This window comes from Zootoca vivipara, chromosome 10 (genome assembly GCF_963506605.1).
Source record: "Zootoca vivipara chromosome 10, rZooViv1.1, whole genome shotgun sequence".
NCBI classification, from domain to species: Eukaryota; Metazoa; Chordata; class Lepidosauria; order Squamata; family Lacertidae; genus Zootoca; species Zootoca vivipara.
The window spans coordinates 32,121,821-32,138,933 of record NC_083285.1 but is presented as its reverse complement, the minus strand read 5'-3'; the positions used below and the strand labels follow the sequence as shown (position 1 = coordinate 32,138,933).

The 17,113-nt window shown below is 42.4% G+C and overlaps 1 protein-coding gene across 1 annotated transcript in view; it reads right to left on the bottom strand.

The window, feature by feature from the left end:
• Nucleotides 1-3,965: 3,965 nt before the first annotated feature.
• Nucleotides 3,966-17,113, bottom strand: part of OTOGL (otogelin like) — a 90,647-nt gene continuing 77,499 nt past the window's right edge. Inside the window, exons 51-57 of the mRNA XM_060279428.1 lie at nucleotides 14,978-15,041; nucleotides 14,076-14,254; nucleotides 12,774-12,878; nucleotides 11,116-11,235; nucleotides 10,268-10,313; nucleotides 6,122-6,201; nucleotides 3,966-4,637 (exon numbers count right to left, since the gene is read on the bottom strand). Of these exons, the coding sequence (XP_060135411.1) occupies nucleotides 4,437-4,637; nucleotides 6,122-6,201; nucleotides 10,268-10,313; nucleotides 11,116-11,235; nucleotides 12,774-12,878; nucleotides 14,076-14,254; nucleotides 14,978-15,041 (795 nt within the window). The 3' untranslated portion in view covers nucleotides 3,966-4,436. The remainder of the gene's footprint in view (nucleotides 4,638-6,121; nucleotides 6,202-10,267; nucleotides 10,314-11,115; nucleotides 11,236-12,773; nucleotides 12,879-14,075; nucleotides 14,255-14,977; nucleotides 15,042-17,113) is intronic.

The following is a 17,113-nucleotide window of genomic DNA, read 5'->3' as shown; positions in this document are numbered from 1 at the left end:
TCGCAAGAAGTTCCCTATCAAACACCGTGTAGTTGCGTTCAGGCTGTGTCAGCTTCCTGGAGAAGAAGGCACAAGGTCTCCACTCTCTGTTGGCGTCCAGTTGCAACAGGATCGCTCCCAACGCCCGGTCTGAAGCGTCTGTCTCCACGCGTAGGGGCGCATCCTGCACCACATGGAACAGGTTCTGGTCGGACGCGAACACCCTCTTGAGGCTTTCGAACGCTGCTTGCGCCTCTGGCGTCCACCTGAACTTCTGCTTGCCTCTCAGGCAGTCCGTGATGGGAGCCGTAACCCGCGAGAAGTTCTTGATGAATTTCCTGTAGAAATTGGCGAATCCTAGGAGGCGTTGGGCATCTTTGCGCGTCCTGGGGCTGTGCCAGTCAAGGATGGCCTGCACCTTGTCCTTGTCCATCGCCAGTCCCTTGTCTGACAGTTTGTAGCCCAGGAAGTCCACTTCCCTGGTGTGAAACTTGCACTTCTCCAGCTTCACATACAGGTGGTTCTCCTTCAGGCGTTGCAATACCTCCCTGACATCCTTCACATGTTGCACTGGGTCAGCGGAATAGATAAGGATGTCATCCAGGAAGACTAAGCAGTTCTTGAAGAGAAGGGACACCAGGACGTGGTGCATGAAGGCCTGGAAGCATGCTGAGCCCCCTTGCAACCTGAAGGGCATCACCAGATATTCAAAAGAGCCCAGAGGCGTGAACATCGTGGTTTTCCACTCATCGCCTTCCCGAATCCTGATCAAGTTGTACGCCCCCCTCAGGTCTAGCTTGGTGAAAATCTTGCCCCTGCGTGCCGCTGTCAGGAGATCGTCCACTCTGGGCATGGGGAAAGCCACTGGCTCTGTCACTGAATTGAGCCGTCTGAAATCCACCACAAGACGGCGCTGTTGCGTGTCTTTCTTGTCCACCCAGAAGACCGGGCTGCCCCCTGCTGCCTTGCTTTCTCTGATGAACCCCCGTTTGAGGTTCTTGTCTATGAACGCACGCAAATCCTCGAGTTCCTGATCTGACATGGCGTACAGCTTGGCTGGGGGTATCGTTGCCCCTGGCACCAGGTTGATCTGGCAGTCGAAAGACCTGTGTGGGGGTAGGTGGTCGGACTCCGCTTCGCTGAAGACCTCCTGCAGGTCCCAGTACTGCTTGGGTATCGCCTCACCCCCTTTGACATGCATGGTGGCCACCGTGGCTATTGGAGGCCCCTCCCCTGGTTGGTGCTGCATGCAATGTTCCAGACAAAAGTCCGACCCAAACGTGATGCATCTCTGGTGCCAACTTATGGAGGGGTCGTGGCGCGCCAGCCAGCTCATTCCCAAAACGATGGGGGGGTCTGAGATGGTTGTGACGTTGAAAGCCAGTGTCTCTGAGTGCCTTTCCACCGTCATTCTCATGGGGGGGGTTTTGATGAGTGATGGCCCCTCCCAGCAACTCTCTGCCATCAATGGTGGCTACGTGCAGGGGAAAATCCAGCTGCAGAAGCTGGATCTGGTGCTCTTCTGCAAAGTTTCTCGAGAAGAAGTTGGCTGAGGCACCACTGTCAATTAAGGCGAGGACTGTCAGGGGATAGCCATTTGGGAGCGTTAGCGTGACTTCTAGAACCACTCCTGCTCTGGGAGGGGTGGGCTGGCTCTGCTCCTCTCTGTGCGGGTGGGCGGGCTGGGGCTGTTGTCTGCTGACTGTGCCTGGCTGCTGCCCCTTGTCTCCTGCAGCCAGGCTGTCTCGTTTCCCTGCTGTGGTGCTGCTTCAGTGGGGGAAGGTACAACCGTTCCCGCCTTTCCTTGCCACTCTCTGCGATGAGGGCAGTCTCTGACGCGATGCCGGGGCGAGTTGCAGAGAAAGCAATTCCCGCCTCTTCCCTCCTTGCGTCTTGGCGCCGCCGGGGTTTGAAAAGCCCGCGCGCGCGCTCCACCGATCTCCATCGGTTCCGGCTCTGGGCTTGGTCTGGGCGGGTCTGGGGGCGGGCCCTGGGGTGGGGTTTGGTGATGTGGTCTGTCCTGGGAGCGTGGGAACCAAGGTTTTGCTGCGCGCGTCGCTTGTTTGTCATACCATCTGGATTCCTGTCTCACCCCCACCGCTAGCGCCGCTTTGCTTAACTCATCCATAGTCCGCGGTCTAGGACCTCTTGCCAGCTCATCCTTAACGTCTGCGTGCAAACCCAGGTAGAAGGCTGATTTCACTGGCTCACTTTGCAGATCCCACCCCAGTTTGTGCACCAGCATGGTGAATCTCGCCCAGTAGTCCCTAACTGTCGATTTTCCTTGTGTTAAGTTATGAAGCTCCTGTTTAGTGGCCTCCATTTCACTGTCACTAGCGTACATTATTTTTAAAGCTTCTAGAAATAATTTTGCGTTCTTCATGCAAGGATTTTTTTGCACGATGAGCGGTCTTACCCATTCCCGGGCGGCCCCCGTCAAATGCTCTATGATAAAGGAGACTCTGTGCGCGTCATCTGGGAATTCTGCTGCATGCAATTCCAGCGCATAATTTATTTCTGTCTCGAATCCTAGGTACTCCCTAGGGTCGCCGCTAAACTTGGTGACTAGGCTCTGTCCCCTTCTCACTTGGACTAGCTGCTGCTGGGGCGCCCCCCCACCTCTAGCGGCTTTCTCCTCTTCCAACTTTTTCTGCAGGTCCAATACCATCACCCTTAGCTGTTTCTCAGTCTCCTCTTTTGTCCTCACCTGGTCCACCAGCTTGTTCAGCTCCTCCTGCGCCCCTCGCGCTTCCTCCTGAGCGGCATGCAATTGCTGCTGTGCCTGCGCTGTGAGGTTCCGTAGCTCCTGCTTCGCTGCTTCGGCCTCCAGCCTCCACTGCTCAGCCTCTTGAGCGCTCATCGCTGCACTCCAAAGTAGCCAAAAAAAGATTCGGAGGTTGCTGTCAGAGGGCCTGATATGGCTACTCTAGAGTAACGACTCCAGCATGGTCTTTTAAGGCTTTTATTAAGTGCTGATTATTTACAGTGTTCAGAGCAGTAAAAATGCATCCTTAAGGTGAGGTGTCAGAACCTCCGAATGGCGATTGGCGCGTTTTCTTCCAGCACCAAAGCTTTGGCAGACCCAACCTCTTCCCCCTACGTTTGCGTCGCAATTCGGGAGTTGGGGGGATTGGCCTCCCCCCCGTGCGTCCAACTTCCTGTCCCACCTGAGGCATGGGCTCCACAACCTTGCCTGAGCCTCGGACACCACTTCCTGACTCTCCGCTGGAGGCAGAGCTCTCCTTACTCTCTCCAGCGCTTGGGGATGGGCTGGAACTTAAGATGGGAGGGACTTCCCTGTATCCCTTGTCCCTCACATTAACAATTCAAAAATGCACCATGGTTCTCAAGATGTGCTTAGATCAACAGATTTGTATCTGTAAATAGTTTCACAGTCCAGAGTTTCACATGCGTTTATCTCAATTTGCTCTAACCCAAATCTAATATGCATAATCGGATGTGGAGCACCTATTTCTCATGACTGCGCTAAGGTTTAATCTGATGATGTGCTCGTTTGAAATCCTCAGATTGGTTTTAATACAGAGGGAGGAGCTTTCAGATTCAACATAAGGCACTAACTCCAGAAGTAACTATGCTCTTTGACTTAATGTACATTTTTAAATTCTCCTGGTACTATTGTCAAAGTATCGGGCAATATACAGCTTATTCCAAAGCTGTAGTATTTATTGCAGAACAATCACATATATTTATAACAAAAAGACATCAAATATTTTCATCAAAATAGTAATACAATATCTTTAAATAATAATAGCAGTCCTCCCAAAGTAAAGGTGCATTTTCTTCTTTAACAGAACTATACATATATTTTGTATCACCTTTAAATGCAAGGGACATATCACAAACACCTGTAGCTCTTTTTTAAACCCCGTAAATATCAAATCATGTCAGCAGGGATTAATTAGTAGTTTTCAGATACACTTTAATAGTGGCCACAAGATTCTGGGGATGTTCAAAAGGAACACAAAAAAATGTAAAGTGTACTGAAAGACAGAAAACAAATAGAAAGAAACAATTGAAACAAGGAATACCAGTTTTCTATAGATTTTTTAAAGTAACCAGTAATTTATTGCAAACACTTTACTGCACGGTGTAAAGTTTACAATCATTGTAAGTATAAATGAGTGATACCAATAGACATGCTAATAAGCTACAAAAGGTTTCCAGTTATAATTAGGGATGTGTTTGTGATTAACATTGTTTACCATGAACTGATTAATTCACACATCTAAATGAAGTTAAGTCGATGACTAAAATGAACTAAATCTTGCATATATGTAACATGTAGCATTAAAACACTGAATACTATCAATTTTATGATACTTATAAAACACGAAAAATATGTGTATATATTAATCAGATATTTATTAAATCCAAATACAATAATAAACGTACAATAGTCTGTTTGGTTATGGTCTTCCATAAGATTCCAGACAATCTTAATTCCACTGGCATGAACAGTCTGTGGGCTCCTGGATGACATACAAGATTTCAGTGCCATTTCCTGAGCAGTAGAGTGGCACGGTGAGATTCTGCACTCCGTTTTCACGACAGCATTTACAGAATCTTAAATGGCTATTAATGTTGATATTAAAAATTGTGGCAGATGGACATTTTCCATCACAAGAAGCCACATTAATCTGTTAAGAGAGACAGAAAGAAGCAAGAAATCACCCGTTAGTTGATGCTTTGGGGTGAGAAGGAAGGAAGCAATTTTTTGGTGAATGTCCACTTTGTGCACACCTCCTCTAATGGCTTCACAGGGCTGCTTCCCAAAAAGAGAACATTATCTGTAGGTACTATAACTAGTTAGCCCTGGTTGCTACAGGCTGTTTTCAGAGCTGAATGGCAAAGTTACACTCCCCACCTCTCACTTCGCAGGAAAGATAGAATGGCAGAATTGTAGAGTTGGAATAGATCCCTCAACTAAAGCGTAAGAGTCTCAGAGTCCAACTCTTTACAAGTACACATGTGCCCTCAAGCAAACATCTGTTGTGCCTCCAATCTAAGGCAAACACAAATGAGAGAGAAAGAGAAGGTGATTTGGTGATAGGGTGTTGTCTCCATTCACCTCCCCAAACATTTATCTAAAGCATTTGTTCAAGCCAAACATGGAGATGCACCCATTCCCAGGAGATGCGGAAGAAAGAAGAGCTTAAGAACTCGCCTCACATGCCAAATTTGCCAGGCATTTTGAGGTTATCATAAAAATATGCACCTTGCTCTGATAGTTTCATTTATCTGCAAAAATTAACTCATGTAACTTGAAAAACGAATTCATCCCAATCCTAACCTTTGCATTGGTTAAGCTGCAACTGCAAATGTACCTCTATAACCTCGGTATATCAAGTATACTTCAAAAACATTGTAATTAATATATACATATAGAAATGAAATTCCCCCCCCTTTATGGGTGTTAAGATGTAATAGCTCTGTTTTCTGAGACAGTAAATGATTTATTGTATATATTTACATGGAAATATATTATCTGATATCTGGTACCTCACAAAACAGAGGTATTATATCTTGATCTCTTAAGGAGATTTTATTCTGTATGACATCAAAGGCATACCCATTGTGAGAAGACAAAGGGGAGGGTTGTTTGTTTTTAAAGCACATTATGTGCATTTGTTATATACTGGCACACTTCATTTAGAGTAGGAGGACATTTAATGATAGATGTCGGTGCTTTTCCCTGGTGTCAGCAATTACGTTGTGTACAGTTTATTTGGAGTCTGAACAGAAGAGCTCAGCATTTCTCTCAGGGAAGAGGCAATTAAACTGTAAATACATATATGAGTAGGAGGACATTGCCAGGGTGAGATATTTCCCAGATGTCAGGGCAGTTGTGGGCCCTATTTAGGTCTGTAGGTGTGGGTGTGTCTTTATTTTGCACACTACCCACGAGTGTTTTAATGGTTGGCTTGTTTTATTACGCGCACTGACTAGAAGGAAGTAACCTATTATTATTATTATTTTATTATTATTATTATTATTATTATACCACCCTATACCTGGAGGTCTCAGGGCGGTTCACAGAATAAAATCAAAATATAAAACCACAAAATACATATTCAAAATTAAAACAACAACCCAATACCCCCTTTTAGGCATTTGTACTTACAGGGCTCCGACTTATGCAGTCATTTTTCCTTATGGTTGTTCTGACGGTCACTTTTTGGCAAATCTTTTCATCTCGTTTGCCTAATGGAATATAAAATAACCTGCCATTTACTCATATATACTTGCTAAACCAGGAATATAATTTTCAAAATAACATTCATTAGGCCATGATTCAAAGAGCCCTTTAGGTTTGTGTTGGTGCTTTTGAACGTGCTCCAGAGCAGTTCATCCTTCCCACCAACCTGCTATCCTTATAGATAGATATCAGTCCATAAGTTCTGGGAGTCTCTCATTAGGTGATTCTAGGACTGGTGATTCTAGGACTGGTTTCAAAAGTGAGAACTCAGGAGCCATATTGCATTTCTAAAATCTATCTCATGGTTCTATGGACAATGGCCTTTTAACGAGCATTTGTTAAGGGTTAACTTAAGAGTAAACTCTTCAGTATTAGTTTGTGATGCAGGAACATTCCTGATAGAATCCGTTTTGTGCGGAAGAGATGAAATAGGTTTTGAATCCATTGTTAACACCACCATGTCCACTGCATATGTTGAGAGGATTCAAGGATAAAAATGTGGCTGTCATTTAGTATTTGTCATTTAGTTAATGAAAATTGAAAATTGAACGTACATTACAAAAATCAAGAGGGAAAGCCAGACTGCACCAGATGCAGTAAATCTAACTTACTGAAGGTCTGGTTCACACAAATATTCTCAGCTAAATCTACATAGGAGTGCCAATACAATCTTCATGAAGCTTCTACCAGCCATGGGCATTGAAGCATTATATCAATGTTAAAAAACAGTTCTATGGTATACCTCCTTCTGTGAACACAGCTAGGCCAATAGATGCATGTGTCTATATCACAATTGCCCCCACATCCACCACCTCACAACACAAACTCACAACACAAATAAGGGCACCATCTTTCCCTCAGTCACCACTTAATTGCTTCCTAGCCCAGGACTGTGACAGCCATCACTGCAAGGTGGCTCTTTAATTAGGAAAGAAAAGGCCGCAGCAATTTTCTCTTTTAAAAAAAATGGCCTAAATATTCTAATTCTGCAAAGCGATAAGCAATGAACTAAGTAAGGTGTGTAATGTCATCTAATAAATACTGGAAACGCTGAGTCACAGAAGCTTATCGACAACATCTCTGTAAAGAATATTAACATTTTAACAATTTTTAAAGGAAAGAAAATACATTATTAAAAATAGTAATACCTGGTTCACAATTAATACTATCAGTAGAGACTACGGGGGTAATGGCAAAGGGTAATACACCCCGTCCAGAACCTGGCAGAATTATTGGGAACATAAGTTTTTTTGTAATATAAAAACATTTTTTTTACATGAATAACATTGTATTAATTCTTACACTGCCAACTGTGATTTCTCTCTTTTTTTCTTTTTGAAAAATAGGAACAAGTCTTCCTATTTTTCTCAATTATTGAAAACCTGTGCTTTAAGACGTGCCTGGGTAACAAAGCTACAATGTTCACACAAGAGATTAAAAAGTAATAATTCTAGGGGGCATCTTATGACTCTGGCAAGGTAAGAATTAAATATATGAACTCACTTAGCATGCATTTAATCATTCTCCTGTTAAAATGAAGATTATTGGTTCCCGTTAAAACCCAAGGAGCCGCAAGCTATACTTGGAGCTGACTTTTAAACTGCTTTACCAAAGAAAGCACATGCTTTTAGTTTTTTATATATATAAGAAAACATTCTCTATTAGCATGTAAAATAGCATTTAATTTTGTTGCATTTTTTGTTCTTAGAAGCCATTTCAGCCAATGGTTCTGAAGTATAACAGTGCCTTTCCTAAGACTATGGAATTCTGCAAAAGCTACAGAGTTTTCATAATACCATGTACAGTGAACTCTTAGGGTAAGTCTGCTTCATATAGTGAATGGAGAAGGAGAACGATGTGGCTTCACTGAGCGCTTATTCAGCGTTGGTTATCTACATAGCAGAATAATTCTCCTTAATATTTTTCCTAATGTCTGTCACTCAAAATATTTGCTCACCTGGAACTCCAGGTGGGTGGCCGTTGCCACATGGTGCGACCGCTATCTTCCGACATGGCTAGGAGAGGTGATGGTCACCTGGCACTGCCCACCTCTGACCACGTCGGGCTCCTAGGTAAAGGTGGGCATTGCCCACTTAGCCAATCAGAGGGGCTACAATCAGCCCATGCCTAGCTTTTTTAAGGGGGTGGCCAGGTGCAGGCCATTCATATCTATCATTCAAAATAGTGATCTCTTTGGCCAAAGCCATATCTAGGGCTTTAGTCGTATATGCAGGGCCCATACCAGATGCCCTGAACACATGTATGCAGATACATGCCTTCAGGCAGTATTATGTTTTCAAATGAAAAGGTGTGGGTGTGGCCTATATGCAAAGGAAAATTGGTTGGGGGGGCCCTCCAGGCACAAGCAAGAAGTGCTTTCCCCATCCTAAAGAAACAAAAAAGCAGCTGCATGGGATAGAAGTTCCCAAGACATTTGGCAAATTGTTAGAGACAGGTTTTCTAGGAGATAATCAAATGCATCTCCTGTTGGGCTGACTAGATTTCAGTCTGCTTTAGTGAACTGCAGCATGAAAGATTTCCCAAGGAATATAAAGAACAAACATCTGTGTAGCTTGCTTTGTATTTTTTTAGTGCTTCGCTTAGAATTGTACATGATCCCCCTAATTCTGTTCTTTCTAGAGCCCATGCAGGTGTTGAAAGTTTTTTTCTTCCTTCTCTGTTAAAATGTCTGCAATTCCTCACATTGGTACAGTTCATACTTTCCATTACACCTTAATAAAAAGCAAACTATGATTTGATGTGAATTTGCACTGCTCAGTAATTATTTTCCCACTCTTTCCATGCTTCTGCTGCTGCATGCCACCAAGAAACAACCCAAAGACTGTTTGTCATGATATCTGAACCTGGCCTCATAGTTTGTTTCTCCCCAAAAATGAGCAGAACAAATCTTGCCCTGTGGTTTATTTGAATAGAAATAAACCACCGTCCTGGCTCTGTACACCTGAGCATGCCAGACTCTGGCTGTTTCCTGGTGATGTGGAAACAATAGGAATGGGGGAGGACCAGAGCAAAATTTTTGAGCAGTCTGCAGCAGCATGCTTCAAATTCACATTAAATATTGTTTGCTTTGGAACTATGGCAGGCTTTCCCCAAACTTCGGCCCTCCAGATGTTTTGGACTACAATTCCCATCATCCCTGACCACTGGTCCTGTTAGCTAGGGATCATGGGAGTTGTAGGCCAAAACATCTGGAGGGCCGCAGTTTGGGGATGCCTGAACTATGGTTTAATGTGGTATGTGAATGAGGCCTGTGAGTTCCCATTGGCTATCAAAGTGCTGAAATGCTGAGGTCACTGCAAAATAAGCCTAGGGGGAGCTGTCAAAAGAGAATCCAAGTGTACAATGTCCTTTACTATCCAGATGTGCTAATTCATGTCAGAAAGACCTTTTTGATCCTGAAACTGGAATATGCCATACAATATTTTGTGCAAATGCCTTCACATTTGCACATTACAATTTGATGCATAACTTCTTACAAGGGAAATTGTCTCTTTTTAAAAATTCTTTATGCATAATTTTGCTCACTTAAATATCTTGTTATATATGGACTTGGACTGAAGACGAAAAACATTTATTCCTATAGAACACATAACAGGAGAACCTAAAACCACCATCGCACTAAGTTATAAATCAATTCTCCATTTTTTTGAACTTTTATTTCAAACATGTTTGCATGAATTGGAACAATCTAGGCAAATATCTATATCTATAGCTATATATATGTGTATATATAACCTCATTTATTAAAAATACAAAGTAGCTTTTAGTTTCACCCCCTGCTATATTTGGCGAGATTTGATTATACTCCAGAAGAAGAAAAAGTTTAACCAAAAAAACACACACAACCAAAATCACCATGTGAGCAGCCATATAAAGCAAGGCTTGTCAATGACATTTGTTAAGACTACACATACATTACATGATTTGGGATGGCATGCTTTTTATTTCCACATGTCCCATGTAAAAGGAGTGAAAAACACACACAGCTATCCAAAACCGAAGCCAAACTAGCATACAACTAGCACTGAATGCAGCTTTTGTTCCACTTACACGCCTTGCAGCAGCCATCGTTATATGTCTCTATAGTGCCTCCATTCTGGGAAAATAAAAAAAAGAATATTTCAAAACAGACTGTGCCCAAAGGAACATCTTGATAAGTCTGAATGACTCTTGGTAGGGTTGTCATATTTCAAAAAGATTTTGAGCTTTTTTTTAAAAAAAAGGAAATCTGCCACAAAATCTACACTTCCGACATGGATTGCCATACAGCTGGGTTTTCCCGGACATTTTTTTCCAATTTTCAGAAATTCTGCTCGGACGCAATTTTCAGTGGGCAAATCCCAACTATGTCTGGGAAATTCCGGACGTATGGCAGCTGTACCTTTGGCACTCCAGGTGCCGATGATGAAGTATAACTTCCATGTTAAGAATGGGGACTGCAATCCTTATCACATTCATCTTGGAGTAAGTCCCAGTTAACTCAATTGGGTTTTCTTCTGAGCAGACACACTGCGAGTCACAAAATCTGAAGACCATGAGCCTTTGCATGAGCCACTGATCCACTGATTAGAATCAGTTCTGATGTATTCATTTCGATGAAAGAAGCAAATCCACAAGCATTCATGCAGAACTGCCCACGTGAGCAAGGAGAGTACCCCATTTGGACCAGAAAGCTCATGGGCTCCAGATAACAACATTTTCATTTATGTAAATAAGACTTTATGTAAGTAAGATATTATTTGCCCTCTGGCGTAATTCAGAAAAAAAGATGAATGAAAACACTGAAATGTAGACATTTTCTCTATATTAAACAATTACAAGCGGATTGTGTGCTCCTCAAGAAAAATGTTATTTCATATATTTCCTCATTTGTATACAATATGCATAGGATTACAAACCTTTGTGCACTCAGTCTCATTAAAGGGTGGGCAAACCACACTGGAGCCAAGCACTATTGCACCGCCAGCAGTCTTTGTGCATTCATATTTAGTGCAGTTTGAGTCCCATGTGCTTCCTTCCTATAAAGTAAGACATCGAAGGTTATTCTTCTGGGGGGGGGGAGAACTGATTAAAAGACCACAAGAACATTTACTTGACATTAGGGTTAAATGGCTCTGGAGCTGACCACAATCAATGTTTTCTGACAACACCATATTAACCATCTTCACTACAATAATGACACTTTCCTGTTTCTCAAAGGCCACAGTTTCCAAGAGGGGTAGCTACTGTTAGCACTCACCATGGTTTGTTGCCTTCACACCACTAGGGGATTCCCAGGCACAGAATAGAGCAGGCATAGGCAAACTCCACCCCTCCAGATATTTGGGACTACAATTCCCATCATCCCTGACCACTGGTCCTGTTAGCTAGGGATGATGGGAATTGTAGTCCCAAACACCTGGAGGGCTGGAGTTTGCCTATGCCTTTAGAGTGCATATATAACAACTTACCAGAACTCTTGCTTCTTACCTTGCTATGAGGTAGGCATAGAGGCGGCTTTAACCGTGATTTGCTCAGTTCCATTGCAATACAGTGGTACCTTGGTTCTTGAACAGAATGCATTCTGGGATTCCATTTGACTCCCAGAACCATTTGAAAACTAAGGCATGGCTTCCGATTGGCTGCAAGAACGTCCTGCAACCAATTGGAAGCCACAGAATCTGTGCTGGACATTCAGCTTCCAAAAATTGTTCGGAAACCGGAACACTCACTTCTGGGTTTTGATCATTCGGGAGCCAATTTGTTCGGGAGCCAAGCTGTTTGAGATCCAAGGTATGACTGTACTCAGTCACAGTTAAGATGGAACATAGTTTGCACATCCACTTCAAACTAAGACATCATGCTGTGGTTTGCATCCAGTATTTTTAACTGTTGGCTCAGTTCAGATGTAACAGGGTTGGTCTGTGAATGGTGTGCCCGTCCACTCCCTCCTTGCCCTGTCCCTCTGTTTGTATACATAGCATCTTACTTTCCTGTGACATCTAAATGGGGAAACTCGAGTTTAAATTGACTTACAAAGCAGGATGTGCAACTGAGAGGAGATAGCTTCTTTCTGGCTTCTTACAGGTTTGCTTGGGTTTTTTGGTCAGATTTTTTAAATTGTTTGTAGCTTTGGCCATTACAACGTAACTCACACAAACAACCAGGGCAAATGCAGGAGTAAGTTATAAGTCCTTTTTTGTTGTTGTTGAAAATACAGGTTGCCTGAAAGCATCCAAGGTTTATGCTGTTTTTCACCTCGTGTAAAGTAAGAAGGGAGGCGGTGTTGTTGGATGAAAAATCCCATAAAGATCTGGACCATAATTTTAGAACAACAATTTGGTACCAAGAGGTCTGTAAGAGGTGCTGCTGTTGAATGTGCCTAGACATCACCTGACTTACTCAAGAGTTTGTGCACAAGCACCAAATATTCAAGGTGGCTTCCAACCAAAGAAAGTTTGAATCAAGAGTAGGAATATGTGGAATGACTTCAATAGGATTTAATATTTTTTATAATTTAAATAGTCTGAATTCTGATCACATGGTCTATTTTTTTCAGCTTTTCAGGAGGACTTACTTCATAAATGACTGAGGTTCCATTGCCAGAATAGAAAATACAGGACACATTTATGCAGGAACCACAACAAGTGTGTTGACTAGGAGATGGGACATATACTTGGTGCTGTTAAAAAGATAGATATTTTGTGTTTAAAAAGATAATATTTAAAGTATTATTTTGAAATACATACTAATAACTACAAACAATAACAACAACAACAACTAATAACCAGCCCTTAAACCAATTGAGAGGAAAAGCATTCTCATGCAATTTACATACTAAAACTGATTTTACTTTACTATTCACAGTCTAGGCCTCTGCCTAAGATAAGTAAATAAGGAGAGAGGTACAGAACGGGTGCCACTGTTCCAGAAAAACAGAAAGAAAAAGGATGTCTTCCAGTTGTCTCATCATGCAGGTCTAAAACTATCTTGCTCAATGGCAAGTAAAAAAGGACCTCTGGGCAGTTAAGTCCAGTCAAAGGCGACTATGGGGTTGTGGCCCTAATCTCGCTTTCAGGCTGAGTGAGCCGGCTTTTGTGCACAGACAGCTTTTCGGATCTTGTGGCCAGCATGACTAAACTGCTTCTGGAGCAATAGAACACCATGGAGGAAACCAGAGCGTACAGAAACACTGTTTACCTTCCTGCCACAGTGGTACCTATTTATCTACTTGCACTGGCGTGCTTTTGAACTGCTAGGTTGGCAGGAGCTGGGACAGAGCAATGGGAGCTCACACCATTGCGAGGATTTGAGTCGCCGACCTTCTGATCGGCAAGCCCAATAGGCTCAGTTGTCTAGACCACAGCGCTTGGCAAGAAGGCAAAGCTGACCTGTGGATATGCAATATCCAGGGGTGTAGGAAGGGTGGGGGGGGGTACGGTCCGTCCCAGGTGTCATCCTTGAGGGGGTTGACAAAATGGCACATTGTGGGGGTTGGCATTTACCGCCTGCAGTGCACCCAAGCCACGCGTCTCTACTGGGAGTGATGTGATGGCTCGGGGCCCTGCACTGCCCGAAATGGTAGCGTGCCAGAGCAGCTAGCTACACCCCTAGCAATATCTCCAAAGGAACAAAGGAAGCTGTGCCAAATATATTTCATTTCACTAAGTGGAGGAGCTTCCATCGGAGGAATGGAAGCGCTGAATCCGACCCATTGGTTCAAAGTTTTTCAAGCAATAACGAATACATTGTTGAAGCAAAACTTAAAACTTCTGTACATGACACTGACTACCATTTTTGGAGTAAATTTAAAGAACAACTACATCCTTATAGCTTATATTCACAAATGACTTCACCCTTACATTTTAGCAATACTTACAGCTTCACATTTTTGGGAACAGTTAACTACTATCAGATCCATGGCATGAAATCCTGTGCCAGGGTCTCTTTCGTGTGAACACGTTGCTATGTAACAATGATCATCATCCAAGTATTGGATCATGGACTGACCAGGGCTCAATATGGTGACTTCTTGGAATACACAGACATTATCCTTTTCTAATGTAAAAAATGAAATAGTTGTGTTAAAAATGTTGAACGTAAAACAAGTTATAAACCTGCAGAAATCTTCTACCTTAAAGAAGCATTGGAGCCTCCACCTGACACTGAAAATTTATGTATTTCTATATGTGTACACACAACAACAAAACCCACATAATCCTGGTGTTCTATCAAGTCTACCATTGCTAAATCCCCTGGAATGTTTGTAGTTCTGTGAGAAATAAATTCAGATCATGATTTTACTTACAAATCCAGAATGTCTCTGTTTTCAGTAAAAGATAGGCCTTCAATGCTTATCTAATTATGCTTTTCACACTATACAGAAGTAGCTTTGTATCTAATTGTAATTAAATTTATATCAATTAATTAAATTTATATTATATATTTTAAAATTTATACCCTCCCTTTGGTTCCAAAGTCAGATATAAAAAGAACAAGAAGCCGTATCAACAATGTATGATGTAATAGCCTTGAGAAACATGGCTGATAGAAAGCTAGTGAGTATGAAATATTTCTATTCCATCAGGTAGCCCCTTTCTCAATTTAATTGCATTTAAATGCAATTCTTTAATTGCATGCCAAGAGTTCAGTGAGAATTTTAAGAGTAGAAGATTTCTGGGGTTTGCTGCCAAACAGACATATGAATCTATTAAATACAAATATTGACAATATTTGATATATATACAGATCTTGATAATATTGAATATTATCACAACGTACCACAGGTGTACTGCGAGCAGCCACACGTGCTAGAAACATTGCCATCTATTCTCTGAACTTCTCCCTGTGATATTAAAAATGATGTTGCGGTGTCATACGCATCCAAAGTTAAGCACATGCATTTTCATCTATGAGACCGAGAAAACTAACTTCTGATAAACAAACTGGCACAATTACACGCGCATGTTAACAAAAGCAAGAGGATTTCTTTATTCCTCAGGGGGGAAACCAAGCAGAAGAGGGCAAAGTACTTGCAGCTGCTGCTCTTTCCTCTCACTGCTTATATACTCGGAGAAGGCAGGTGAAATGTGACTTTTTAGAATGTTGCAGGTTTCCCTGAGGTGGAGCAGGCCTTGGCAAGTGCTCAGCAATGCCCTCCCTACTCCCTCATCACAGCCCCATAGAACCTTTTTAAAAAACACTACAGAATATACAGTGGTACCTCGGGTTACAAACTGTCCTGCTTACAAACACTTTGGGGTACAGACTCCACAAACCTGGAAGTACAGTAGGTGTTCCGGGTTGTGAACTTTGACCCAGGATACTAGATGAATCCCAAGCCGGAATTAAGATTGCCAGAAGAAATATCAACAACCTCAGATATGCAGATGAAACAACCTTGATGGCAGAAAGTGAGGAGGAATTAAAGAACCTTTTAATGAGGGTGAAAGAGGAGAGCGCAAAATATGGTCTGAAGCTCAACATCAAAAAAACCAAGATCATGGCCACTGGTCCCATCACCTCCTGGCAAATAGAAGGGGAAGAAATGGAGGCAGTGAGAGATTTTACTTTCTTGGGCTCCTTGATCACTGCAGATGGTGACAGCAGTCACGAAATTAAAAGATGCCTGCTTCTTGGGAGAAAAGCAATGACAAACCTAGACAGCATCTTAAAAAGCAGAGACATCACCTTGCCGACAAAGGTCCATATAGTTAAAGCTATGATTTTCCCAATAGTGATGTATGGAAGTGAGAGCTGGACCATAAAGAAGGCTGATCGCCGAAGAATTGATGCTTTTGAATTATTGTGCTGGAGGAGACTCTTGAGAGTCCCATTGACTGCAAGAAGATCAAACCTAACAGTTCTGAAGGAAACCAGCCCTGTGTGCTCACTGGAAGGACAGATTGTGAAGCTGAGGCTCCAATACTTTGGCCACCTCATGAGAAGAGAAGACTCCCTGGAAAAGACCCTGATGTTGGGAAAGATGGAGGGCACTAGGAGAAGGGGACGACAGAGGATGAGATGGTTGGACAGTGTTCTTGAAGCTACGAACATGAGTTTGACCAAACTGCGGGAGGCAGTGGAAGACAGGATTGTCTGGCGTGCTATGGTCCATGGGGTCACAAAGAGTCAGACACAACTAAATGACTAAACAACAACAACAACAAACGCAATCTGTTTCTGGGGCCGCGTTCAGTTTTCTGGGAACGCTTCAGGTTAAGAACGGACTTCTGGAACAAATTAAGTTTGTAACCTGAGGTACCACTGCATATTTTTAATCAGGTCACTTCTTTGCTTTCCTCATAATGTCATGATTTTAGAATTAACAGCAATATTAGGCACATGATAAAGCATCTACCACATTGAACTATGCACCACACTCTTTATATTATTTAGGAAGGGTATAACAGACAAATCAACGTTTTATCACACTGTGATAGATAGGGATTTTCAATCAGACATTTTCCAGGTCACGGGAAATATTTGTTTAAGCAAAGCTAGAAAAATGGAATGAAAGCGGTTTGTTTGAAAGCTCACATATTACAAAAGTCAACATAATTTAAAGTGTATATACATTTCAGAACAAGTCTACATTCTTGCAGATAATATAGAGGCTCATACATTTCAATGTGTGTTGGCAAACTGAAACAGGATAATATTTAAAACCATAGGGCGATATTCAACTAAGTCATACACAGACTTAGGCATAATCTTATCCTTCACATATCTTATATCATTTCTGCATACCGATGATGGCAGAACAGATATAGAACAGGTGTTAGAACAGAATATGAAAGTAATGGTAAAGGTACCCCTGACCGTTAGGTCAAGTCACGGACGACTCTGGAGTTTTCTGCTCATGTCGCTCTATAGGCCGAGGGAGCCGGTGTTTGTCTGCAGACAGCTTCCAGGTCA